At 51.0% G+C, this 27,995-nt stretch overlaps 1 protein-coding gene across 1 annotated transcript in view; it reads left to right on the forward strand.

Moving 5' to 3' along the window:
• The first annotated feature begins 7,670 nt into the window (after nucleotides 1–7,670).
• SGPP2 (sphingosine-1-phosphate phosphatase 2) overlaps nucleotides 7,671–27,995 on the forward strand; it is a 48,410-nt gene continuing 28,085 nt past the window's right edge. The window contains exons 1-2 of the mRNA XM_064152786.1: nucleotides 7,671–7,953; nucleotides 24,425–24,583. Of these exons, the coding sequence (XP_064008856.1) occupies nucleotides 7,732–7,953; nucleotides 24,425–24,583 (381 nt within the window). The 5' untranslated portion in view covers nucleotides 7,671–7,731. The remainder of the gene's footprint in view (nucleotides 7,954–24,424; nucleotides 24,584–27,995) is intronic.

Raw genomic sequence — 27,995 nt, forward strand, 5'->3', positions numbered from 1 at the left:
TGTCCAGTTCTGGGCTCCTCAATTGCAGAGAGATGTTGAGGTGCTGGAAGGTGTCCAGAGAAGGGCAGCAAGGCTCTGAGGAGGGTCCTGGAGCAGAGCCCTGTGAGGAGAGGCTGAGGGAGCTGGGGGTGTGCAGCTTGCAGCAGAGGAGGCTCAGGGCAGAGCTCATTGCTGTCTGCAGCTACCTGAAGGGAGGCTGTAGCCAGGTGGGGTTGGTCTCTTCTGCCAGGCAAGCAGCAACAGAACAAGGGGACAGAGTCTGAAGTTGTGCCAGGACAGATCTAGGCTGGATGTTGTTAGGAAGTTGTTGTCAGAGAGAGTGATTGGCATTGGAATGGGCTGCCCAGGGAGGTGGTGGAGTCACTGTGCCTGGAGGTGTTGAAGCCAAGCCTGGCTGGGGCACTTAGTGCCATGGTCTGGTTGATTATGTAGGCTGGGTGCTAGGTTGGACTGGCTGAGCTTGGAGGTCTCTCCCAACCTGGTTGATTCTATGATTCTATGATTGAACTTGATGGGCTTGAAGGGCTTTTCCAGTCTAGGAAATTCTGTGATCCTGTGATTCTTGGGTAAGTATGCAGGGCACAGACGGCATTTGGAAGTGAGGCCTGTCCTGGTGTTATAAACTGCTGCCCAGCACTTTTCCTCCAGAACAAAATATGATTAATCTCAGCAGCTCCTTTCCAGCACAGAATCCCAGAATCCCAGCACGGTGGTGTCCTAATTTCCAAAACACTGAAGCAGCCAGGGTATGGTATAGCCTACAAATAACCAGCAGGACTGAGAGCACCTCTAGGAATTTCACAGTAGATGTGCATGCAATTGGAGTGTCCAAGTGATATGGTGCAGAATAATTATTTAAATGACATGCTAATCATTGCTGGAAATTAGCAATACCATTTCAAGCAATGCAAATCACAAGCAATTACATAGCATTATCTGGTTACTTACACTGCAAACAGAAAAGTTAATTATTCCTACCCAAGACAGCAGCCACAGCTTCAGCAGGGCTTGGGCAGATTCACTGTGATAGGGGTCAAGAACTGTCTGGAGGGCTGAGCCCAGAGAGTGGTGGTGAATGGTGCCACATCCAGTTTATAGCTGCCACCAGTGGTGTGCCCCAGAGATCAGTACTGGGCCCAGTCCTGTTCAACATCTTTATTGATGATCTGGAGCAGGGGATTGAGTCCAGCATCAGTAAGTTTGCAGATGACACCAAGCTAGGAGCAGCTGTGGAGCTGTTGGAGGGTAGCAGAGCCCTGCAGAGGGACCTGGCCAGGCTGGATGGGTGGGCAGAGGCCAATGGGATGAGACTGAACAAGGCCAAGTGCAGGGTTCTGCACTTTGGCCACAACAACCCCAAGCAGCACTGCAGGCTGGGGCCAGAGTGGCTGAGAGCAGCCAGGCAGAGAGGGAGCTGGGGGTGCTGGGAGAGAGGAGCTGAAGATGAGGCAGCAGTGTGCCCAGGTGGGCAGCAGAGCCAATGGCATCCTGGGCTGGCTCAGGAGCAGTGTGGGCAGCAGGACAAGGGAGATTCTTCTGCCCCTGTGCTCAGCACTGCTCAGGCCACCCCTTGAGTGCTGTGTCCAGTTCTGGGCTCCTCAATTGCAGAGAGATGTTGAGGTGCTGGAAGGTGCCCAGAGAAGGGCAGCAAGGCTGAGGAGGGGCCTGGAGCAGAGCCCTGTGAGGAGAGGCTGAGGGACCTGGGGGTGTGCAGCCTGCAGCAGAGGAGGCTCAGGGCAGAGCTCATTGCTGTCTGCAGCTACCCGAAGGGAGGCTGTAGCCAGGTGGGGTTGGGCTCTGCTGCCAGGCAACCAGCAACAGAACAAGGGGACACAGTCTGAAGCTGTGGCAGGGGAGGTCTAGGCTGGGTGTTAGGAGGAAGTTGTTGTCAGAGAGAGTGATTGGCATTGGAATGGGCTGCCCAGGGAGGTGGTGGAGTTGCTGTCCCTGTAGGTGTTCAAGAAGAGACTGGATGAGGCACTTAGTGCCATGGTCTGGTTGATTGGCCAGGGCTGGGTGCTAGGTTGGACTGGCTGAGCTTGGAGCTCTCTTTTGATCCTACCTGATTCTATGAATCTATGATATCCCCTTGCTTGCTGTTTTTTGGGGGTTCCTTCATCTTTTGAAGCTCTAAAATTTACTTTACTTTTGTATTTACAGCCTTAAAATATGACCACATATGATAGGGATTCTATAATAAAATCATGTGAGAATTATAAAATCATGTCTCTGCAATTCCACTTTTCCCTCATGGATCTACAATTCCATTTTTGCCCATGGAAAAAAAGGTCATGGGAGTAGAGGAGCAGTTATGTCCTATGAAAATGATCAAAAGCCATCACTGAATTTTCCTCTCTGGAAGGTATTTTCTTCTCTGTCCACCTGGGCATTGAGATCCTGAAGAGTCTGCTCTGGGTCACCCTGCTTGAGCAGGAGGATTGGACTAGATGATGTCCAGAGGCCCCTTCCAACTGCAACCATCCTGTAATTCTGTGATTCTGTGTGTCCTAAACTGAACTGTTTTTCACTCCAGAAACTGCTCTATACTAGGAACATGACTTCACAAATCCCTTCATTTTCCTTAGCCAAGATGTTCTGTGATTGTCTGATTTTCCTTAGCAAAAAAAGGTCACATACTTCTCTCATCAGCTTGTGCATCACTTAGAATTGCTAATACTGAAGCACCTTTCCTCTCCAGGTGTTCCTACAGATCCCTTCTGCTGCATATTGAGCCAGCAGTGTGCCCAGGTGGCCAAGAGAGCCAGTGGCATCCTGGCCTGCATCAGGAATGGTGTGGCCAGCAGGAGCAGGGAGGTCATTCTGCCCCTGTACTCTGCACTGCTTAGACCACACCTTGAGTGCTGTGTTCAGTTCTGGGCCCCCCAGTTTAGGAGGGACATTGAGATGCTTGAGCGTGTCCAGAGAAGGGCGACGAGGCTGGGGAGAGGCCTTGAGCACAGCCCTACGAGGAGAGGCTGAGGGAGCTGGGATTGGTTAGCCTGGAGAAGAGGAGGCTCAGGGGAGACCTCATTGCTGTCTGCAACTACCTGAGGGGTGGCTGTGGCCAGGAGGAGGTTGCTCTCTTCTCTCATGTGGCCACCACCAGAACGAGAGGACACAGCCTCAGGCTGTGCCAGGGGAGATTTAGGCTGGAGGTGAGGAGAAAGTTCTTCCCTGAGAGAGTCATTGGACACTGGAATGGGCTGCCCGGGGAGGTGGTGGAGTCGCCGTCCCTGGAGCTGTTCAAGGCAGGACTGGACGTGGCACTTGGTGCCATGGTCTGGCCTTGAGCTCTGTGGTAAAGGGTTGGACTTGATGATCTGTGAGGTCTCTTCCATCCCTGATGATACAGTGTGTGATACTGTGTGATATTTGCAAGCACCTTCAACTCCAACCTAATTAGAGTCAGCTCATGGCTAAGCTAAAGAGGACAGGCACTGTCCTTTCCACACATAACTTTGCTTTGAAGAGGCGAAAGGTCACTGAAGTCTTGACTGAAGGGGTTCTGGGAGTGCCCTCAGATCTGGCACACTTCGAACCTGGCTTTGTTTTTGGGTTGTCCATGGGGTTGTTTTGATTTCTTTGGTTGGTTGATTTGGTTTTTTTTTTTAGTTTTTCTTTCTTCCTTTTTTTTTTTTCTTTTTTCCCCCTTTTCCCCTTTCCCTTTTTCCTTTTTTCTCTTTTCCTTTTCCCTTTTTCCTTTCAATGACACTGCAATTCTGGCTTTTCTTTTTGTCCCTTTCCACAGTGCTTTCTACCTGCCTGCTGAAGCCCTTGTAAGGAGGCTTGCTTATTCTGCTGTTCCCCCATTCATGTAGCAGCAGGGAGGTCTCAGATTTGGCTTTTGTCTTGGTCTGAGTATGAACAGAACTCATTCTGCTCAGAGATTTGACTTCTCAGCTCGATCTCTTCTCAGTGATGACACTTTCTGAAGTTCCCAGCATGTTCTCACAGACAGAGGCTGCTTCTAGCAGTGAGAATGCTGATGTTGAGAGGTGCTGCCAAGGGGTGGGGTGCAGAGAGGCTCTTGCTTATCCTTACTCTTGTGCAGACAAAGGTCACTGCTAAATCTTATGCTCCACGTTGGGCTGCATTAAGGAAGATTTGGCACCTGCAGGGAGGAGAGGACAGGATATGTGACCCCAAAATGACCAACAAGGAATTCTATTCCATGGATATCATATTCAATACAAAGCTGAGGGATCACCAGGGTCAAGCCCCTCCTTCAATGGGCAGTGTCCAGGCAAGACTGTCTGTTTTGCCTTCAATCCCAATCCATGCATTCCTGAATCCAGTTTCAATGTCCAGCTCCGTAATCCAGTTTCCATTTGCTGCTGAGTCTATTCTGGGATTTCCCCAACGGCTGCCCACAGCAGCAGTGGTGGCAGGGACATCATTGCCATCAGGAATTGTGTTGGGTATTGGTCTGGATCTATTTTGTGTCATTGTTGTTATTCCCATTAAAGCTGGTTTAGTTTCTTTCCCAACCCATCAGTCTCTCTCCCTTGCTCCCTTTCTCTCTGAGCAGGGAGAGGGGTTCATGCAGAGCATCTGCCACTTGTCTAGTGGCCAGCTCAGCCCTAACCCTTGACATGAATAAAGGAAATATGGGGATAACACTTCCCACAGTTTTCTGTGCATAAGTTCCTCTGCTAAAGCCACCCTACTATTGCAATCTGAAGTGACAGCTTCATTAACCTGCTGTCAACAAAATGGCATGTACATTTGCAAAGGCACATTGGCTCCCCACACTCCTTGGCTCTCTTGGAAGCCTTAGTTGGATAAAGACAACCCAAGAGCTGGAGCACTCAGGGACATGGACGAGGCAGATTAAAACTAACAATAGGTAGAAACTGCCCCCTGCTCTCTCTCATTTTTGTTCATTTTGGAGTCCCTGTTAAGTTTAGACTAAGTCTGGCAAAAAAGTTCTTTGTCATCCAGAGCTCTCATCAGCTGGATGCTGACATCCTCATTCAGGCACACTCCCACTAACCCAAGTGTTTGCCCAAAATAGGACCAGGTAGAAGCTGGCTATGAATTGTTGGTTCTATTTTAATACTTGGGCATCATTTTAATGACAAAGGGGAGACAGGTATGTGGGTAGATCAAATAAATATTGGCTTGTGGTTGACAAGATGTTTAAAAATACCTGCAGAGTGCTGGCCCTGGCTGTGCACTTTCGTTCCTGCTCTCCTGCTTTCTCCTGTGTCTCTGGATGAGATCCTATCTTGCTGGCACCAGCCCCAACACTCCCAGCAGCACTTGGAGTTAAAAACTCTTATGTCAGTCATCATGTAAGTGGAGAGAATAAAACTGAAAACATTTTGAAGGCTCTTTCTGTAACTCAGAGAAAATAACCATGAAGGAACTGTTGACCCAGCTCGTGCAGCTCTACTGAAGTCAGCCTGCATAGAGGGAATGAAGCAATATAAATGCAGTTTTTAATCAAAATCCCACACTTCTGAATGTCTCACTTATCAGAGAAACAAGAAAAAGAAGAGGAAAGCTACCCAGATATTTATGAGTGCACCTAATGGATTATACAGCCATTAAAAACCAAAACCAGAGTAAACCGTGAGTAATTCCTGCAAGTGAAAATACAGACACATAATGAAGGTGGAACAGGCAGCTTTGCTCCTCAGCCCACATGAACTGGTTCTGCCAACAAGCAAGCTGCAGCTCTGTCATCGCAGCCACGGATGAGTGTGTGAGCTCACTAGAAACATGATGTCACCTGGAGCTGTGGTTGGGCAAACCTTGAGGGATAGAAGATTACATTTCAAGAAGATAGAAGAAAGTGAATCACATAATACAATTACATGAGGTCTGTGGTGCCTGCTCTGAAATCAGGATGGGAGTGAAGCAGTCCTGTCCCTGTAGCTCCTGACAGAGGCTGTGCTGCCCATGGTCATGGAGGCAGCTTAGCTCGTGCTGAGGCTGGGTGGTGAGGTGACCCTGCCATCCCAAGAGAGCTGACCCTTGCAGAGGCTGGGTGGTGAGGTGACCCTGCCATCCCAAGAGAGCTGACCCTTGCAGAGGCTGGGTGGTGAGGTGACCCTGCCATCCCAAGAGAGCTGACCCTTGCAGAGGCTGGGTGGTGAGGTGACCCTGCCATCCCAAGAGAGATGACCCTTGCAGAGGCTGGGTGGTGAGGTGACCCTGCCGTCCCAAGAGAGCTGACCCTTGCAGAGGCTGGGTGGTGAGGTGACCCTGCCATCCCAAGAGAGCTGACCCTTGCAGAGGCTGGGTGGTGAGGTGACCCTGCCATCCCAAGAGAGCTGACCCTTGCAGAGGCTGGGTGGTGAGGTGACCCTGCCATCCCAAGAGAGATGACCCTTGCAGAGGCTGGGTGGTGAGGTGACCCTGCCGTCCCAAGAGAGCTGACCCTTGCAGAGGCTGGGTGGTGAGGTGACCCTGCCATCCCAAGAGAGCTGACCCTTGCAGAGGCTGGGTGGTGAGGTGACCCTGCCATCCCAAGAGAGATGACCCTTGCAGAGGCTGGGTGGTGAGGTGACCCTGCCGTCCCAAGAGAGCTGACCCTTGCAGAGGCTGGGTGGTGAGGTGACCCTGCCATCCCAAGAGAGCTGACCCTTGCAGAGGCTGGGTGGTGAGGTGACCCTGCCATCCCAAGAGAGCTGACCCTTGCAGAGGCTGGGTGGTGAGGTGACCCTGCCATCCCAAGAGAGCTGACCCTTGCAGAGGCTGGGTGGTGAGGTGACCCTGCCATCCCAAGAGAGCTGACCCTTGCAGAGGCTGGGTGGTGAGATGACCCTGCCATCCCAAGAGAGCTGACCCTTGCAGAGGCTGGGTGGTGAGGTGACCCTGCCATCCCAAGAGAGCTGACACTTGCAGAGTGTGAGCATCTCCCAGACAGTGTCACAGAGACAAACTGGCTTCCTAAAAAGTGGGGGCAGCACACCAAGGGGGTTCTGCCCATCTGCTACACTCTGTTGAGAGCTCACCTGCGTGGCTGTGTCCAGCTCTGGAGTCCATAGCACACAAGAGACATAGACTTGTTGGAGCGAGTCCAGCAGAGGCCACAAAACTGATCCGTGTCCTCACGCCTGCTGTGAGGACAGGCTGATAGAGTTTGGGTTATTCAGCCTGGAGAAGGCTCTGGGAAGACCTTATTGTGGCTTTTCAGAGTGTTAAAGAGGCCTCTCAGAAAAGATGGGGACAGACTTTTTGTCAGGACCTGTTGTGACAGGACAAGGGGTGATGGTTTTGAACTACAAGAGAGGAGCTCTAGACTAGATGTAAGAAGCTGAGGGTGGTGAAACAGTGTCCCAGGTTTCCCAGAGAGGTGGTAGATGCTGCATCCCTAGAAACGTTCCAGGTCAGGTTGCCTGGGGCTCTGAGCAATCTGATGTAGCTGAAGGTGTCTCCCTTAGCGCAGCGGATTGGACTAGACGGCCATTAAAAGGTCTCTTCCAAACCAAGCCAGTCTATGCATGAGCTTTTCAACGAGCGTTACCGCGGTGGGCAAGGTGGCCAGGGCCGGGGGCTTGCTGAGCGCTCTCTTGCCGCGGTGAGCAGCGGCCGCACCCCGAGCCGAACACCGAGGGGGCGCACGGCCCAGCCGGCAGGGGGCGCCCTCGGGCGGGACCCCGCACCTGTGCGGGGCGGGGCCGGGGGCGGGGCCCACCTGTGCGGGGCGGGGCCGGGGCGCACCTGCCCGCGGCCGCTGCGCCGGTCGGGGCTGCGCGGAGCGGCGTGGAGGCTGCTGGCAGCATGTCCCGCCTGCTAGGTACCCTGTGTGGTTCCCAGCCTGTGGCCCGCTTCCAGCGCTCCTGCGGGCTCTTCCCCGCCAGCGAAGAGGGCGGCTGCAGCAGCGAACCCTCCGCCGAGGGAGCCCGGGACCGCGGAGCCTGCAACGGCGCGGGCGCGCTGCGCAGCCTCTCAGCCACCGACCGCGGCTTCCCCAACTGGGTGCGGAGTGGCCGAGGCCCGAAGGTGAGTGCTGCGAGGGGCAGCGGGGCCCGGCCGTGACTCAGCAGAGCAGTTCTCCCCCCCTCCCCGCAGCCGTGAGCGCCGGGGCTCCCGGGGCGGGTTTCCCCCGCCGCATCCCGTCGCCGGCTCTGGAGGAGGGAGAGAGGGGCCGTGCTGTGCGGGCGTGAGGGGAGAGCGGGGCGGTGCCGCAGCCCGGGGAGGCGTTTCGGGGTTCTCTCTTTTCCTCTCTCATCACTGGCGCACCAGAAGTGATGTGCTGGGCGTCAGGGGGTTCTGCCTGCAGAGATGCCGGAGGAGCTCTGCAGCCTCACCTCTCGATGCGGGTGTTCCCGAGGGCACCGTCTGGGAAGGCAGTTCCGTCCATTCGAACGACACCTGCTGCCCCACGGCTTGTTGCTCTCTCACACGGGATGGGGCTTGAAGCCTGCCCATGCCGGTACCACCGCTGCTGCCCCGGCCCGCGCTGGTCCAGCGCTGCCCCTTGTAGCTGGGACTCTTGATGGAGATAGCTGAGCTGTCCGTGCTTCCCTCTGGCCAAGCAGGTCATGGCATTCCGTGGCATCGGCTGTAATTTCCTTGTGTATCCCAAGGGAATAGGGAAGGGCATGACGCAACCCTTGTGTGCAGGTTGGATGACCTGCTTTTCCTCCTACTGTTATGACTGGAATTCATTAGCAGATCACTTTGTGGTGCCTTTTGGAAAGGAGGTGTGATGATAATGGTCTTCCCAACTCCACCTGCAAAATAAACACGGACTAGCTGTTACCACTCCAACTCTAACACTCCTCCTCTCTTGGACTGCTTTACCCTCCTCTGTTCTACATCTACTGCTTGGATTCCCATTTCAAGCATCTAAAGATCTTCATCAGTCTCTACTTGCCTCTTTCTCAACTAGAAGGTGAGGAAAATTGGGGTATCTCTTCAGTCTGCTCACTTCTGAACAGAGTAAATTCTGTTTTCAGTTAACTATGGAGGTAATTCACTAAGAGAATTGTCTTCTCCACTTGCGTTTTGAACAGCAAGGTAATTAATGTGATGATACTAAAATCCTGTCCAAGTGAATCCTTCACGAATGGAGGCACGGATCTAGAGCAGTTGTTTGGGGTTCCCCTTATCTGAGGGGTAGGTGTTTCCTGTCTGGGACTGTGTGAGCCCTGGATATAGAAGCTCACTTCTGAAACGTGGAAGCTGGAATCAAACCCAAATGAAGTGGCTTAAAGGGATAGAGTTATAGTCAGGCTCTATGAAAAATCTGTTTCACAAGGAGGGTCCAGAGAAGGGCAACAAAGCTGGTGGAGGATCTGAAGAATAGGTCTTCTGAGGAATGGATGATAAACAGGAGTAGTTTAGCCTCCAGCAAAGAAGGCTGAAGGGAGACTTTTTTTACTCTCCACAGCTAGCTGAAAGGAGCTTGGAGACAGGTGGAGATCAGTCTCTTCTCCCAAGTAGCAAGTGATAGGACAAGAGGAAACAGCCTCAGGTTGTGATGAGGGAGGTTTAGGGTGACTATTAGGAAAAAAAACCTCTTCACTGAATGGGTTATGAGACACTGGAACAGGATCCCCAGGGAGGTGGTTGAATTGCCATCTCTGGAAGCACTTAAAAGATGCAGAAATGTGGTGCTGAGGGATGTGATTTAGCGTCAGACGTGGTAGGGTTAGGCTTGATCTTAAAGGTCTTCTCCATCCAAAGTGATGCTATGATTTTTCAGCCTACCAGGAGATGCTACAACCCATGCTTGTTGCTCCACTGATAAATGAACTGGTGCATCTGCTAACGAGTGGCTTGAGGGGTCCAACACCCACTGAAGAGTCCTCTGCCATAAAATCTTGTTGGACAGAGGCATTTTCTTGTGGCTGTGGGCATTTGCAGAAAGGTGCTAAACACTGGCCCCAGGTCTCAGTCCTAGCAATCTTGAGTGGCTCTGTGCTCAGCTTCAGCATCCATCCCATCCTGAAGCCTAGGACATTCAGTGTCCCTTTTTATCAGAGCAGAAGGTTTCTGTGAGGTAGTAACTTCCACACTTAGTGACATGGTCTGGTTGACTGGATCGGGCTGGGGGATAGGTTGGACTGGATGATCTTGGAGGTGTCTTCCAACCTGGTTGATTCTATGATCTTACTTTGTCTTTACTGCTACAGTCTTAAAGGTTTTCAGGTTCTCCTATGCTCTCCTATGTAAGTTGTCAGACAACCTGTGGAAACAAAGCATGTTGCCTGCTTGAGTGATGATGACATGAGTGGTTGGCCAGACACTGGCGCTGCCAAAGCTCCATCTCTCCAGGGTATTCATTCACCCTTTCTCCTCTGCCAGTTCTGATGTATCATCTGGCATGGGCTGGATCACGTGCCAAGGTGGCCTAGCTGGAGGGACTCTGCGATGGGAGGTGAGGGTCAGGAGCTGGTGGTGGTTTGGAAGGTGATGGACACACCTGGTGGGGATGGATGCCATAGTGCATGGAGAGAAGGGATGGTCCTTTCAGGGGGTAAGGAGACAGGGCAGCTCTTCTCCTGAGAGGAGGAGTCTCATTTTTGTCATGCATTTGTGGCCAGCAGTGCTACTTGTGATACCTCAGCATCTTCTTTTACATATAACCTGTAGATTACTGAGGGTTGGGCTGGATGACCTTTAAAGGTCCCTTGCAACCCCAACCACTCTATGATTCTATGTGTGGGTTGCTTGGTTTGTTAACAATGAAGCCATCAGAGTGGTCAGCAGCTGAAGGAATGGCTGTATTGCTGCTGCATTTTTGTAGTTCAGTCCCATCCACCCCACTGGAGTTGCCTTCAGGTTAGGGGACAAGGACTGAACTTCTTGGATGTACCAGCGAGGGCTGCCTGTGCTCCTTAAATATTGAATCAGTTGCTTAGCCTGTGGTCTTCATGTTCTCTTGGCCACCAGAGCAGGCAGAAACACTCTTTAATATCTCAGGTGAAAACCCAGGGGCCTGAGGATGACACAAACTGGTGTTGGTCCAACATTAGCTGGATTTCTGCCCTGCCTGGGACTTCATATTTGATCTCTGGACTTCTAGTGAAGGAGCTGATGGCTTTTATTATCACAGAAGACAAGGCAGTAACTTCTTGTAATTATCCTGTCTTCAGCTAATATTTCTTTGATCTATGTGCTCCTTTCTAATAGCAGTTTGATTTGCAGGCAATTTATTCCTGCAGCTGCTTCAAAGGTGTCTTCTCCCAGTGCTCTGTTACAGAGGCCTTGAACTGGGCACTTGAAAATACCAACTAACTTTATGAAGGCTTCTCTGTTGGTTTAGTGAGTTACCAAATAAGTCTTAGAATCATTTTGGTTGGAAGAGACTCCTGGGATCAAGTCGAACACTGACAGATCACCACTGAACCACGTCAGTCAGCAGCACATCTTAGCTCTCTCCAGAGATGGTGACCCCACCAGGTCCCTGGGAAGGCTGTTCCAGGGCTTGGCAACCCCTTTGGGGAAGAAGCTGTCCCTATCCTGGCCTGCATCAGGAACAGTGTGGCCAGTAGGAGCAGGGAGGTTATTCTTCCCCTGTACTCAGCACTGGTCAGACCACACCTTGAGTGCTGTGTCCAGTTCTGGGCCCCTCAATTCAAGAGAGATGTTGAGGTGCTGGAACATGTCCAGAGAAGGGCAACAAAGCTGGTGAGGGGCCTGGAGCACAAATCTTATGAGGAGAGGCTGAGGGAGCTGGGGGTGTTTAGCCTGGAGAAGAGGAGGCTCAGGGGTGATCTTATTACTGTCTACAACTACCTGAAGGGACATTGTAGCCAGGTGGGGGGTGGCCTCTTCTCCCAGGTAACCAGCAATAGAACAAGGGGACACAGTCTCAAGTTGTGCCAGGGTAGGTCTAGGCTGGATGTTAGGAAGAAGTTCTTCCCAGAGAGAGTGATTGGCATTGGAATGGGCTGCCCAGGGAGGTGGTGGAGGCACCGTCCCTGGGGGTCTTCAAGAAAAGACTGGATGAGGCACTTAGTGCCATGGTCTGGTTGACTGGCTAGGGCTGGGTGCTAGGTTGGACTGGATGAGCTTGGAGGTCTCTTCCAACCTGCTTGATTCTATGATAATGTCCACACTAGTGCAACCTGAGGCCATTTCCTCCTGTCTTACGTGCTGCATGTATTTCAAAGGCAGAGCTCTGCTTATCTCTAACCTCCTGATGGACTTCTGCTCCTGCCGTTGATAGCCCAAATTAAAGTGAACAAAGAAGAACAATAATCTCTTGTCTGACGCTTTCTCTAGATATGCGTTTGGTTTTCTCCCCTCTTCCTTTCCCCAGATGCTTTATCTTCTATTGAGATCTGTCTTTCTGCCTTTGAAAGAGTTCAGTTTGTGTTTACTCTGTAGTTACACCTTAACTTTTAGGACTGCTCTAAACTGGTGCGATGTTTACAAGCTGTCTGATCACCTGTAAGTGCTCATGTAGCTCATGCCTTAGGTGAGGAGCTAACAAGCAGGAAGGTGATGGGACAATCAGGATGACAGCAAAGTGATCTAACAGAGAGAGTCTAAGTTGATAAAAGCAGCACACCTATTCTGAGTGCATTGTCAGTGTCACCTATCTCTTGCACTGGTCAGCTACAGCACTGCCAGCGCTGTGGTCAGCTCTCTGCTAACTTGAAGGAGACTTAGTCTAGAGCTTGAGACAAGGTCTTTCTTCTGTGGTGTTCCCTTCCAATGGATTTTTGCAGCAGCTTCAGGGTCATTCTTCTCCTTTTTAGATCATATTTCTGACTTCCTTGTTTTTGTGTAGAGATGGGTTCAGTGGGTGAGACAAAAAGCCCACAGGAGCTAGGAGATCTGGCAGCAAGGCGTTTCTGCCTCGTGTCAGTGATGTGTCCTTCTACAGAATAGAACTGAACTTTGGGAGTTCCTCACTTTGGAGCTGCAGCTGGAGGAAGATGAGAACCAGTTTCTTATTTCAATGGGCTGAGCACAAAGCTCACGTTCCTCGGCACTGCTGCCGCTGCTCTGCAGCTTCATGCTCCCCCCTGCCCAGCGTGGCTGTTAGCAAAGCTTTCCTCTCTTGCATGTCTGATTCGAGGTCTGCAACACTTCTGTGAGGATAGGATGAGAGAGCTTGGATTGACCAGCCTGGAGAAGAGAATGCTTTGGGGGAGATCTTATTATGGCCATTCAGTACTTAAAGGGGCCCTACTGGGCCTTTAGCAGGGCTCGTTGGAACAGGACAAGGGGAGATGGCTTTAAACTAAACAAGAGGAGATTTGGACTAGATAGAAAGAAGACTTTTTTTACACTGAGGGTGGTGAGACACTGGCCCTGATTGCTCAGAGACGTGGTAGGTATCCCATCCCTGGAACCACTTCAGATCAGGTGCCTGGGCTCTGAGCAGCCTGCTTTATTTGATGTCCCTGCTGACTGTAGAGAAGTTGGATTAGATGATTAAAAGTTCCTTTCAACCCTAATCAGCCTCTGATTCTATGACTTTTGTTTGAAGGTTCCTATGGGAGGCAGCTGGTAAGGGATGGGTGTTACTCAGTGTGAGCAAGGTGTTTCACTGGCAGCTTCTGTCCAGCCCAGTGAGTGAAGGTCCTTTGGAAGATGACAGCACTCTTGTGTCCAAGAGAAGCAGCATAGAATCACAGAACCAAGCACGTTGGGAGAGAGCTCCAAGCTCAGCCAGTCCAACCTAGCCCTGGCCAATCAACCAGACCATGGCACTAAGTGCCCCAGCCAGGCTTGGCTTCAACACCTCCAGGCACAGTGACTCCACCACCTCCCTGGGCAGCCCATTCCAATGCCAATCACTCTCTCTGACAACAACTTCCTCCTCACAGCCAGCCTAGACCTCCCCTGCCACAACTTGAGGCTGTGTCCCCTTGTTCTGTTGCTGGTTGTCTGGGAGAAGAGACCAACCCCACCTGGCTACAGCCTCCCTTCAGGGAGCTGTAGACAGCAATGAGCTCTGCCCTGAGCCTCCTCTGCTGCAGGCTGCACACCCCCAGCTCCCTCAGCCTCTCCTCACAGGGCTCTGCTCCAGGCCCCTCCCCAGCCTTGCTGCCCTTCTCTGGACACCTTCCAGCACCTCAACATCTCTCTGGAATTGAGGAGCCCAGAACTGGACACAGCATTCCAGGTGTGGCCTGAGCAGTGCTGAGCACAGGGGCACAAGAACCTCCCTTGTCCTGCTGCCCACACTGCTCCTGAGCCAGCCCAGGATGCCATTGGCTCTGCTGCCCACCTGGGCACACTGCTGCCTCATCTGTAGCTCCTCTCTCCCAGCACCCCCAGCTCCCTCTGCCTGGCTGCTCTCAGCCACTCTGGCCCCAGCCTGTAGTGCTGCATGTGCCAAGCCTGCACAGACCCCAGTGTGGGGGCTGCTGCCCCTCAGCAGGACCAGCAGTGTGCCCTTGAACAAGCAGCCAAGCCAGGCACTTGCCATTTGTTGCTTTATTCTAGCTCTTGCTGCAGAAGCAGCTGATGCTGCCGAGAGCCTGTGGAGCTTCCCTCTCTGCTGTGGTGGGTATCCTGTGTGGCTGTGCAGTGCTGAGGGAGGTGAGTGGTGGCACAGGGGCCGTGTGAAGGGACCCTCTGTCTTTACACTGATGATTGGGTGCTTCGTGACGGCACTTCTCAGCTTGCAGCCTGAGTCATCTTTTTGGAGGCCATTGGACCTCATAACAGGGAGCTGTCAGGATGCTGGGATTAATTCCATTGCTTGGAGGTGAGCCACTTACTGTTTTAGAATTCTGCTGAATGTCTTAGGCCATTAGTTCAGATATCAGTCAGAAGAATAAAAGCTCCTCTGCTATCATTTTTCTCATCTGGCTCTCTGGAGAACACAGGTTCAAATGGGCAAAGAGCCAGAGAAAATTTGTTCTCCCTGGAAAATTCCTTTGAACAGCCAGTTCCTTTGCTTCACCTCATGTGTATGATCTGCAGGGAATGTTTATGGGTCATCTGGGCAATGGAGGGTGACAGTGGATTGCTATAGCAGGTAAATGACCTGGAGAAGCTTGAGGGGCAGGCTCATGTGGACCTCGTGAGGTTCAGCAAAGCCAAGAGCAAGGTGCTGCACCTACGTTGGGGCAATCAATACAGGCTGGGGGATGAGGGGATGGAGAGCAGCCCTGAAGAGGAGCACTTAGGGGTGCTGGTGGGAGAAAATCTGGACATGAGCTGGTAACCACCAGCCGTGGTGGCATGGCTTGCCACCCAGAAGCCCTTTGTATTTCAGGCTGCATCCCCAGCAGCATATGGGGGTGGCAAGCTGAGGGAGGGGATTCTGTCCCTCTGCTCTACATGGGCATCTAGCAGCCAGGCAGGACCTAGCAATGCTCTGACTCATGTGTTTTGGCAGGAAGTCAAAAACATGAGATGGTGGTGCTCTCTGGGAGCTGGCATGTGGGCAGGGTGGCCATCTAATGCTGTGCAGCTGCATTGGTGTGACACCATCCTTCTACCCAAAACCACGTCTAGCACTACTCAACTGCTGGAGGTAGGAGAGATAGTTGAGTTTCAGAGGAGACAGAGTCAAGTTCAACTTTGAAACTGCAGTCCTTGTCCTTCTGAGTTGATTTTATTTCCTCTAAGTTACTTTCTCTGGTTCTCCACTCATATTTTCTTCCTCCCTCTACCTGAAGACATTGCAGCTGCCTAAACCTTACAGTGACTTCTTCAGGAGCTTTTGGGCACAGGCTCCATGGTGCACCTCACTAAATTGCAACCTAATGCTTGCAAATTAAAATGCAATTAAACAAACCTGTTCTTCCACTGTGAAACAAGGAGGAAGGAAGGCTGCTCCTTTTGCCCTTCCTTCTTGTGCCTCTCCTGTGTTTTTCTTTCCTTATTGCACAAATCAGCCAGTCCTGCTTGGAACGTAGGCAGGTGGAAGCGTGTGGGAAGCGCACCCAATGCTCTTGTTGCGGCACCTGGAGGAGCCATGTCCAACCTGCCTAACCTCTGGCTTGCAAGGCAGGGCTGAGAGAATCAAAGAGGTGAGCCACCTTCGTGGTGCTCATCAAAGAGATGCACACAGCCCTACTTAGGCTGGTGTTGTGTGGCTTTCTTGGCAGGAAGCTGCTGTTGACACCCATCAGTGATTACAGCAAAGGCATAAGAAGTGGATGTCTGAGGGGTTACTTGGGCCACTGCCATGGCCATAAGGAGGGCAATGTTCAATAAACAGCATGCAAAGAAACAAAGGTGTTGCACTCCGTGCCAGGTGTGTGTCCAAAGGCTGAAGATCATGGGTTCCTCTATACTGGAAGAGAAGGGCTGAAACAGTTCTGGTACCATAGAATCAGCCAACTTGGAAGAGACCTCCAAGATCAGCCAGTCCAACCTAGCACCCAGCCCTATCCAATCAACCAGACCATGGCACTAAGTGTCCCAGCCAGGCTTGGCTTCAACACCTCCAGGGACAGCAACTCCACCACCTCCCTGGGCAGCCCATTCCAATGCCAATCACTCTCTCTGACAACAACTTCCTCCTCACAGCCAGCCTAGACCTCCCCTGCCACAGCTTGAGACTGTGTCCCCTTCTTCTGTTGCTGCTTGCCTGGCAGAAGAGCCCAACCCCACCTGTCTACAGCCTCCCTTCAGGTAGCTGTAGACAGCAATGAGGTCTGCCCTGAGCCTCCTCTTCTGCAGGCTGCACACCCCCAGCTCCCTCGGCCTCTCCTCACAGGGCTCTGCTCCAGGCCCCTCACCACTGCATGGAGAAGATCAGTCTTTCCTTTTTATTAGCAGCTAGTATAAGCTGCAAAACACATGAGCTGTTAGGTTTGGGGAGTTGGACTAAGTGACCTTTTAAAGATGCCTTCCAAACCTCTCTGATTCTATGGTCCATGTATCTGCTGAGAAAGGAAGAGATGAATTTAATGTCCTGTGAGTTTGAGTGCCATGCAGAGCACCTTTTGATGGAGAGCATGAAAACAGAGGCTTCTCAGAAGAGGTTTCATCAACCTATGAAGTGTGTGGAAGTAACTAGCTGGAAAGGTAGGTGTGAGAGTCATCCTTTGAGATAAATCTAGGAGGAGCTGCAGGTAGGCTGGAGGCTGAAAACAGAAATGAAATAGTCTTGTCAAGCTGAAGTTGTGGTTGAAAATTGACTTCAAGAGGTGCAGATACCTACTGAATGAGCAGGTGTAATAAATGCTCAACAGCAGAATGGAAAACACTTGGCTTGGTAGTGCTCTCAATGAGGGGGGAAGTGTTCAGAGGAGATGACAGGTTGCATTTGGTACACTGGTGCCATGCTGTGCTGGAAGCAGCCTGCAAAATGAGGTCATGCAGGACTGTTCCTTCAGCATGACTGAGTTGTGTCTGATCCTTGGGCACTGTAATTCAGGACAAGTGCATTAAGTGCTGTCTGGAAGACACTAAATATCTTCTGTAAGAAGGACCAGGCATTTAGGCAGTGAAAGAGAGGACAGTTACATCCTGTTTGAACACTTGGAGCAAGCTTCTCCCATATCAGCCTCCAGAGGAAGGGAACAATCTGTTCCTTGTCTGCAGTAGATAAGAAAATAGTCACAGGTTTGGGTTTCAGATGAGGTGGAAGAAGAGGAAAACACTTGGAGAATGTCTGGAGGAAGCATTGAAGTTCCACCACTGGTGTGCATAAGGACAGGTTTGGCTATTCTTCAATGATAAGAGGTGCAAACTCTCCATCCTTGGTGGACAAGGATGGAGATTAGACATTGGATCTGCTCTCTTTCAGGTAATATATGTCTCTCCCTCCAGCAAGCAGGGTCCTCCACAAGCCATCTCTGTCTCCTTAGCAGCCACTCTGCTATGTCTCTGTAAGCAGAGACTTAGGGGTTGCTTCCCCCTGTTCCTTCTCCCCCCTTCTCCCTTATTTTATTAGGAAAGCTTTCTTTTAGAGAAGTGATGAACCCAATTTTCCCCTTCACTGATTCTTCCTATTAATTGCTTAAACAAGTTCTCTGTCAGCTCTGTCTTATTTTGCTCCACATTTTGTTTCAAGGCCTTGGCAGGTTGCTGCATCTACCTGTGTTCTCCCAGCAGAAGAAAGGGTGGCTGATTGGGTTACTCCAAGAGCTGTCAATGTGAACATAACCTGTAACCCAGCCTCTCAAGCACTCCTCAGAGTGGAAGGGAAAATCTGAAGATTCAGATGAAATCTTCAGGAGTAAACCAACCTGTCTTACCTGGCTGCTGGCCCAGCCCAGCTGTGGTGTGCTGGCTATGTGCATCTGTCACAGCTGGGCACCCTTTGCAGACTGAAGGGACAACTCTGCATGAAGATGGGATGGTGTGAGGGATGTTGCTTGGCTGAACATTGCACCCCATGGGGTGGTGCTGGCGGGAGCCCTGGGCATACCTGTCCCACTTCCTTCTTCATGGCTCTCTCCTTTGGTCCTGCAAAGTGCAGCCCTGTGACATAGGTTGGACTGGATGATCTTGGAGGCCTCTTCCAACCTGGTTGATTCTATGATCTTGGGAGTTACCCACGCCCCCACTCTTATGAGCTCACCCAGACTGGACTCAGCCAGATGCAAGTGAAGGAATGAAGCTTTATATTCACAGCCTATCACTATATACAAGCATATATTGGCAATATATTGTGATGGTTTGAGAGTTACCTGCACCCTCACTCTTATGAGCTCACCCAGGCTAGACTCAGCTGAGGTGGAAGTGAAGGAATGAAGCTTTATATTCACAGCTTAGCACAATGTACAAGCAGATATTGACAATGCATTGTGATGGTTTGGGAGTTACCTGCACCCCCACTCTTATGAGCTCACCCAGGCTAGACTCATCCATCTGGAAGTGAAGAAATGAAGCTTTATATTCACAGCTTAGCATAACGTGCAAGCAGGTATGGACAATATATTGTGGTGGTTTGGGAGTTACCCATCCCCCCACTCCTATGAGCTCACCCAGACTTGACTCAGCCAGCTGGAAGTTAAGGAATGAAGCTTTATATTCACAGCCTAGCACAGTATACAAGCTGATAGTTACAATGACTGCAGCTATAGACAGAAATGGACAAGTTAAAAGTAATACAGAAACACAGCAGCCCTCCCAGAAACCAGAGTCCCCAGGAGGGGCTCCCAACCACACTTCCACCTCTTTACCTTATCCCAGAGTTTGCCTTATGTGCAAGGTGAGGATCTGCAAGGGGGGTTAGGAAACAGAGTTAGTTGGGTTACACAGGGAGAAAAGCACAGGCACCAACTGTGACAGGCACACACACACTGACTGTCTCCCACTGTCTTATCTGTGTTTGTGTTCTTGTTTTCATGCCTCTCAGCCAGCCTGTGAGTGCAGCAGACATCACCCCTGTTGCCTTATCACAGCCTAGCATCTCATTGCTCTCATTAAAATATTCCAGTTAGCCTCAAACTAGCACAGGCCTTTTCCAGCCTGACAACTTCCAGCTGTTTCCATGGACCTCTTCATGGGCCAAGGTATGGAGTGGACTTCCTGAGGTCAGAATGCTTTGGGGTCACATTGATTGCATATAGCTCTGGCTGCCCAGGGAGGTGATGGAGTCACCATCCCTGCAGGTGTTCAAGCAAAGCCTGGATGAGGCACTTAGTGCCATGGTCTGGTTGACTGGCTAGGGCTGGGTGCTAGGTTGGACTGGATGATCTTGGAGGTCTCTTCCAGCCTGGTTGATTCTATTCTACTCTACTACTGTCTAAAATCAAGAGGGGTGGTTCTGCATGCCTCACGTGTGGCTCTGTTATCACCCTGTGTTGCAGGCATGAGCTGCTTGTCTCCTGCCTCACATGTTGGGCTGCCCCCAACTGTTGGAGTGTTTAAAAGTAAGTGGTTGGGGTTTTAACAATCAACAGACTCCAAACAAATCTGGGATGATTCCTGATAGAAAAGGCAAACTTAAAAAAACCCAACACTTCAGTTTCCTTTGATCACTTCCAGCCTTCCACCTGGAACTGTTTAATTCCAGAGTTCTTTTAGAACCTGAAAGTTATTCCCCACCTCCCCCCCCCTCCCCCCCAGATTACTGAAATTAGAGAATGTTATCTCTCATCCCATGAGGTTACAAGTATTAAAGTGTTACCTTTATTAGACACATCCCTAAGGTAATGCTTTGACTATCTTTGATCTAAACCACACAATGCCTAATTTGATGGAGATTGATGCTTAACTGGGGAGATTAGTAACACCAAGAGAGGGCTTTCTCTCTGGTATCTCATTATGTGTGACCTAAGAGAGTTTCAGGATCTTGGGCAGAAGCATTGGAGTTGCCAATTGCACTGAGAGTATTTTCCAAGTCTTTATTGATCTGGAGCAGAGGTTTGAGTCCAGCACCAATAAATTTGCAGATTACAAGAAGCTAGGAGCAGCTGTGGAGCTGTTGGAGGGAGGGTAAGATAGCCCTGCAGAGGGACCTGGACAGGCTGGATGGGTGGGCAGAGGCCAATGGGATGAGATTGAACAAGGCCAACTGCAGGGTTCTGCACTTTGGCCACAACAACCCCAAGCAGCACTACAGGCTGGGGACAGAGTGGCTGAGAGCAGCCAGGCAGAGAGGGAGCTGGGGGTGCTGGGAGAGAGGAGCTGAAGATGAGGCAGCAGTGCCCAGGTGGGCAGCAGAGCCAATGGCATCCTGGGCTGGCTCAGGAGCAGTGTGGGCAGCAGGACAAGGGAGGTTCTTGTGCCCCTGTGCTCAGCACTGCTCAGGCCACAGCTTGAGTGCTGTGTCCAGTTCTGGGCTCCTCAATTCAAGAGAGATGTTGAGGTGCTGAAAGGTGTCCAGAGAAGGGTAACGAAGCTGGTGAGGGGCCTGGAACACAAACCCTGTGAGGAGAGGCTGAGGGAGCTGGGAGTGTGCAGCCTGCAGCAGAGGAGGCTCAGGGCAGAGCTCATTGCTGTCTGCAACTACCTGAAGGGAGGCTGTAGCCAGGTGGGGTTGGGCTCTGCTGCCAGGCAAGCAGCAACATAAGGGGACAGAGTCTGAAGTTGTGGCAGGGCAGGTCTAGGCTGGATGTGAGGAAGAAGTTGTTGTCAGAGAGAGTGATTGGCATTGGAATGGGCTGCCCAGGGAGGTGGTGGAGTCACTGTGGCTGGAGGTGTTGAAGCCAAGCCTGGCTGGGGCACTTAGTGCCATGGTCTGGTTGCTTGGCTAGGGCTGGGTGCTAGGTTGGACTGGATGATCTTGGAGGTCTCTTCCAACCTGCTTGATTCTATGATTCTATATGTGTGGTTAGAAAGCCATGACTCAGAGAGGGACTTAGGAGTTCTGGTGGACAGTCAACTGAATATGAGTCAGTGGTGTGCCCAGGTGGCCAAGACAGCCAATGGCATCCTGGCTTGGATTAGAAACACTGTGGCCAGCAGGGACAGGGAGGTGATCACCCCCCTGTGCTCAGCACTGCTGAGGACACACCTTGAGTATTGTGTTCAGTTCTGGGCCCTTCACTATAGGAAGGATATCGAGGTGCTGGAGCGTGTCCAGAGAAGGGCAGTGAGGTTGGTGAGGGGCTTGGAGCACCTGGCCTACAAGGAGCATCTGAGGGAGCTGGGCTTGTTCAGACTGCAGAAGAGGAGGCTGAGGTGAGACCTCGTTGCTCTCTACAGCTGAAGGGAGACTGGAGTGAGGCACGGGGGCAGCCTCTTCCCCTTGGTGGCAAGTGGCAGGAAGAGGAAATGGTTTCAAGCTGTGCCAGGGGAGGCTCCAGCTGGACACTAGGAAATGTTTCTTCACAGAGAGGGTTGGCAAATGTTGGAACGGTCTGCCCAGGGCTGTGGCAGGGGAGGTCTAGGCTGGATGTTAGGAGGAAGTTGCTGGCAGAGAGAGTGATTGGCATTAGAATGGGCTGCCCAGGGAGGTGGTGGAGTCACTGTGCCTGGAGGTGTTGAAGCCAAGCCTGGCTGAGGCACTTAGTGCCATGGTCTGGTTGACTGGATAGGGCTGGGTGCTAGGTTGGACTGGCTGAGCTTGGAGGTCTCTTCCAACCTGGTTGATTCTATGATCATCTGTGGGGTGTTCAAGCAGTGTGTGCATGTGGTGCTTAGGTACATAGTTTAGTGCTGACTCTTCAGCCTTGGCCAAGGGTTGGATGATCTTTAAGGTCTCTTCCAACCAGATGCATTTTGTGATGCTGGTGTGTCTGTGCTTAAACCTTTCTGATCCCTCCCACTTCTCATCTTTAGGAAGTTCTTCCATTGCCTATTTATGTAGACAGCTTCCATATTGTATCTTTTTCCTTTTTGAGGGGATGGAAAAGCTGCTAGGATGGTTCCCTACCCCCAAATAAAAAGTGATTTTCATATATATCTCATTTTTCTTTCTGATATGTGTTTATCAAAAGTCTGCTTCACTTCCACAGTGCTCCTGCTAGCAGAATCAGAAGCTCCTACTGCTGCACTAGTCCCAAACAGCAGCAACAGCAAATGCAAGTGACCAAAGTCATGACCTTAACAATAGGCACTGTTGTGTGGCTTTCCAGCTGGGGTGGCCTGGGTGCAGCTGTTTAGGAGAGAAAAGAAGCTCATGTTAGATGGGGTGCATCTAGTGAAATCATCTGTGGAGCACCTCTGCTGTGAGGACAGGCTGAGAGAGTTATAGTTGTTCAGCTTGGAGAAGAGAGGGCTCTGGGGTGACTTTGTTGTGGCCTTTCAGTACTTAAAGTGGCCTCTCAGAGAGATGGGGACAGACATTTTAGCAGGGCCTGTTGTGACAGGGCAAGTAGAGAGGGCATTTAGACTAGATAGAGGAAATACTTTATGCTGAGGGTGGTGAGACACTGACCCAGGTTGCCCAGAGGGGTGGCAAATGCCCCATTAAACTCAAAGAGAGGGCACTGAGACTAGGTAGAAGAAATACTCTATCCTGAGGGTGGTGAGACACTGGCCCAGGTTGCCCAGAGGGGTGGCAAATGCCCCATTAAACTCAAAGAGAGGGCATTTAGACTAGATAGAAGAAATACTCTATCCTGAGGGTGGTGAGACACTGGCCCAGATTGCCCAGAGGGGTGGTAGATGCCCCATTGCTGGGACATTTAATTGAAGATGTCCCTCTTAAGTGCAGGTGGGCAGGACTAGGTGGCTTTTAAAGGTCCCTTCCAACCCAGTCTGTTTGGGATTCTATGAGGAGCAGCTGTGGAGCTATTGGAAGGTAGGAGAGCCCTGCAGAGGGACCTGGCCAGGCTGGATGAGTGGGCAGAGGCCAATGGGATGAGACTGAACAAGGCCAAGTGCAGGGTTCTGCACTTTGCCCACGACAATCCCAAGCAGCACTACAGGCTGGGGACTGAGTGGCTGAGAGCAGCCAGGCAGAGAGGGAGCTGGGGGTACTGATAGATAGTAGCTGAACATGAGCCAGCAGTGTGCCCAGGTGGCCAAGAGAGCCAATGGCATCCTGGCTTGCATCAGGAACAGTGTGGCCAGTAGGACAAGGGAGGTTATTCTTCCCCTGTACTCAGCACTGCTCAGGCCACACCTGGAATGCTGTGTCCAGTTCTGGGCCCCTCAATTCAAGAGAGATGTTGAGGTGCTGGAACATGTCCAGAGAAGGGCAACGAAGCTGGTGAGGGGCCTGGAGCACAAATCCTATGAGGAGAGGCTGAGGGAGCTGGGCCTGTTTAGCCTGGAGAAGAGGAGGCTCAGGGGTGATCTTATTACTGTCTACAACTACCTGAAGGGACATTGTAGCCAGGTGGGGGGTGGCCTCTTCTCCCAGGTAACCAGCAATAAAACAAGGGGACACAGTCTCAAGTTGTGCCAGGGTAGGTCTAGGCTGGATGTTAGGAAGAAGTTCTTCACAGAGAGAGTGATTGGCATTGGAATGGGCTGCCCAGGGAGGTGGTGGAGGCACCGTCCCTGGGGGTCTTCAAGAAATGCCTGGATGAGGCACTTAGTGCCATGGTCTGGTTGACTGGATAGGGCTGGGTGCTAGGTTGGGCTGGATGATCTTGGAGGTCTCTTCCAAGCTGGTTGATTCTATGATTCTATGTAGCTGCTAAATTCAGAAGGGCAAAACCCAAACCTCTACCCTAAAAGAAAAACCCAAAGGTGAAGTACTAAACAGTCACCTGATGCATGTTGCAATATATCCATTGGTAGTTTTTACAGAGAGAGTCTTAAAGATACTGGCATAAAATCTGGTGGTGATCTGGGCAGCTCTTCCCTCTGCCCACTCTCAGCCCTCTTCTCTCCTGGATCTGCGCATGCAGCTGCAACCAAGCTAAGGCACATGCCAAGGGCTGCAGCTAGCAGCTGTGGCACCAACACATCACTACTCTGCTATTAAATACACTTGATTTTCCTGGAGGAAAGATTGATCCCATCTCTGGAAAGCCTTTGTCAATTAGACTTTAGTTTGGATAGATTCCTGATCTGCAGGCAGTGTAGTTGAGCTGTTGCTGTAGTCTCTATTTTAGAGCAAAAACTTCATTTCTTGATGCTTATTCCACCAAAGTATTTGGGTTAGGGGCTGGGAACAGCATCAGCTTAAATATCTTCAATGTTTGCTGTCATGTAGCTAACTGACAAGAGCCTTCCAAACTTCTCTCATTTCCAGGGCTGCACACAGAAGTATATTGTGAAGAACTACTTCTACTACTACTTGTTCAAGTTCTCAGCTGCTTTGGGTGAAGAGATCTTTTATATCACTTTCCTTCCATTTACCTACTGGAACATAGATCACTCTGTGTCCAGGAGGATGATCATCGTTTGGTCTGTAAGTATCTCACTGACCTGTTCTAAAGAGTGGCTGTGAATTCTGTAGCTGTGGCAAATAACCTTCAGCCACCACAACCCCTGCAAACAAGAGCCAGTGTTGTTTGTATGAGTAACTGCTCTTACATCACAGCACCTCTCTTGCACCACAGTGCTGTGGGAGGTGGCATAGTCTTTCTGTCCATCGCTGTTTCATCTTGGACTGACCTATTTCTTTTTGACCTGGGCAGGCTGGACAGAACCTCATGAAGTTCAGCAAGGGCAAGTGTAGAGTCTTGCATCTGGGGACAAATAACCATGCAGCAGTACAAGGTTAGGGGTTGACCTATTGGAATGCAGCTCTGCAGAGAATGACCTGGGAGCCCTGGTAGACGACAACCTCCCCACGAGCCAGGAATGTGCTCTTGTGGCCAAGAAAGCCAATGGCCTCCAGGAATGGGACCACCACCACATCACTGTGCAGCCTGTTCCAGGGCTTGACAACCCTTTTGAGAGAGAAGTTGTTCCTAATGGCCAACCTAAACCTGCCCTGATGCAACTTGAGGCCATTTCCTATTGCTTGTTCCTTGGGAGAAGAGACCAACCCCCACCTCCCTACAACCCTCTTTCAGGTGGTTGTAGAAAGCAAGAGAAGGTTGTGGAAAGCTCAGAGAAGACTCTGAGCCTCCTGTTCTCCAGGCTAAACAAGCCCAGTTCCCTCAGCCATTCCTCAGAGACTTCTGTTCTAGACTCTGTGCAATGTGATTCCTACCTTTGTTCCTTTGCAGCAAAGCAGGTCCTTAGTCAGTTCTGCTGAATAACAATACCTCTTTTGTCCAAATAACATGAGAAATTGGAAAATGACTCTGAATTGGGTCCCACACTTTGAAGGCACTCAGGCTGGGGCAGAAGGCAGCAGCTGCTCTGTGCCAGTAACCTTTGTCTGCACGACTTACAAAGAGAACATGACAAATATCTTGCAGATGAAACGTAGAAGTGGGTGGACACTGTTTAACTAGAGCTGGCTTTTGGCCAGGAGCACACCTACTGCTACTGGTAACATGGCACAGAAGATGGTAATTGGTAGCTGCTGCCTTCTAGATCTGCATATTGCTTCAAAAGTGCCTCTGCAGAGCTGCTTGTGTGCCCTTCTGCCTTGCCTTTACCTTGGGAGGAGACCACCTGAGCACTGGCCAGACGCAGGCTGCGTTGGACTGTTCAGCATTGGAGGTTATGATTGTTAATGTTTTTTGGTGTAGGGAGCTGTGGAGTCACATTCTGTACTCAAAAGAAGCTGTTGACAGACTGTGGCAATCTGTAGTTTCCAAAAGCTTTTAATGATGTTCAATTGTAAAATGGCTACAAGTGTCTGTGCAGGCTGTGTGGCTGACGTGGTGAGCTCAGCTGGGTGGCTTGCTTGCTGGTGGGGAGCAGGAATCCACGTTCCTGGTGCTGAAAGTGGTGGCTGTCTGTCTTGGACCACCTCAGTCAAGGACAAAACGTCAGAAGTGGCTTAGTTCCATGGGAGATATGCTGATTGGATAGGGCTGGGGGATAGATTGGGCCAGATGAGCTTGGAGGTTTCTTCCAACCTGGGCGAATCTATGATTCTGTGACCTGTTCAAGGTGGCAAAGCTGGGCTTTTAACTTCTCTGAGGGTTTTGGCAAGGGCACCAGAGGGATGTCTGTCTGGTGGCACTGTGGTAAGCACAGGAGGGTAGACCAGAAAGCCATTTAGTTTGGAGACCTTTAAGTCCAGCTATTAACCCAGCACTGCCAAGTTGCTACTAAACCATGTCCCTCAGCACCACAGCTACATAGCTTTAAAACCCTCCCAGGGATGGTGACTCCACCTCTTCCTTGGGCAGCCTGTTCTAGGGCTTGACAACACTTTCAGGGAAGAGATTCTTTCCTAATGTCCAACCTAAACCTGCTCTAAACCTTGAGCTTGAGGCCATTTCTTCTTCCACTGTTTGTTCCGTGGGAGGGGAGACCAACGTCCAGCTCACTATAACCTCCATCCAGGGAGCTGAAGAGAGTGAGAAGATCTTCCTTCTTTTCTCCACTCTAAGCAACCTCAGCCATTCCCCAGCAGACTCGTGCCCTAGACCACTCTCCAGCCCTTCTTTGGCAGCCTATCTGCAGTCCAGAGCTCTAAGGAAATGCTTCCACTTCTGCACAGCTGATGACAGGATGCTGAGAACAGCCAAGTTAGTTGAAAGTAAGAATCCAGGTAGCCGACTATTGCCAGTGGAAGGCTGGGAAGAGCACAGAGGGGCAAGCTGAGCACCCAGGCACAGTTATCTGAAGGCACTTACCCAGCTGGAGCAAAGCATTGGTGTGGAACAGAGCACCCTAAGAAGACAAGAGAAGGTCCCCTGTAACACTCTTTGGCATAAGGGGAGGTTGTTAGTGAAGCTCTTCATCAGGGAGAGAAACAGTGGACCAGCAATGACCTCCTCATGAGCAGACAGCTGTGTTGGGACCACATGCTGGTGAAGCATGGTCAGCAGGGGTGGTGGTGAGGAAGAGCATGAGATGGCCATGTAGGAGAGGTGGGGTGCAGAGTGTGCTACTTGATTTGTGTGCTGCAGGGGACCTGAACCTGAGAGTTTCTGCTGCAAGTGGGAAATGAGAGAGCCCGTGTCCCTGGATGAATGATGGCAACATCTCCCCTCAAGGATTAAAGCAGCAGGAGTGCTGTTTACAAGGCTGCCTGCCACCTTATCTGCGACAGCTTCTGCGGAGCCAGGCACCCACAGCCGAGGGAGAGAAATTGGAACTGGGGTGGAGCCAGGGATGGTTAGGGAGCAGGCTGTTTTCTGACCAGAGACTGAAAGCATAGATAAGTCCCTAACAAAATAAAGTTGGAGAGAGAATGGGGCTGGCTGTAAATGCAGGAGCTGCTCAATTCGCAAGTAGAAGCATGAGGAACTCGCACAAGACAGCTGTAAATTAAGGCGAAGCAACTCTAAAGGGCAAAGGGCAGTAAGAAAAATCATTAAGAGAGCTTATTCCAGCAGCAGCAGAGGAATGCTCTGGGATGTATTCTCTAGTCCTTGCTCTCCCAACCTGGCTTAGGAGTTTCCCAGAGCTGTGGGAAACACTAGCTGTGGTCACATCCATTGCTTTGGGAGCTTAAAGCAGCACCTTGCGTGTCCATGATGTCTTTCCTCTGAGGACTCACAGCATACCTGTAGGCTTTCCCTTTATGGAAGACAAGGGAAATAACTGCCTGAAGCAAGATGCAGAGCTGGTGCTGAAGACACTCTGGTGCCTTTGAATCTCTTCTCCAACAGTGTCAACTCCACGCTCTGGAATCTGCAAAGACAAGGTTTTGATCCTGTGCCTCCTGCTACTCCAAGCAGGAAGCACAAGGATGAAAATTGACTTCACGTGAGCCAGCCCCTAAAGTTTACTGTAAATGTACTGCA

The sequence above is a fragment of the Pogoniulus pusillus genome, chromosome 13 (genome assembly GCF_015220805.1).
Source record: "Pogoniulus pusillus isolate bPogPus1 chromosome 13, bPogPus1.pri, whole genome shotgun sequence".
NCBI classification, from domain to species: domain Eukaryota; kingdom Metazoa; phylum Chordata; class Aves; order Piciformes; family Lybiidae; genus Pogoniulus; species Pogoniulus pusillus.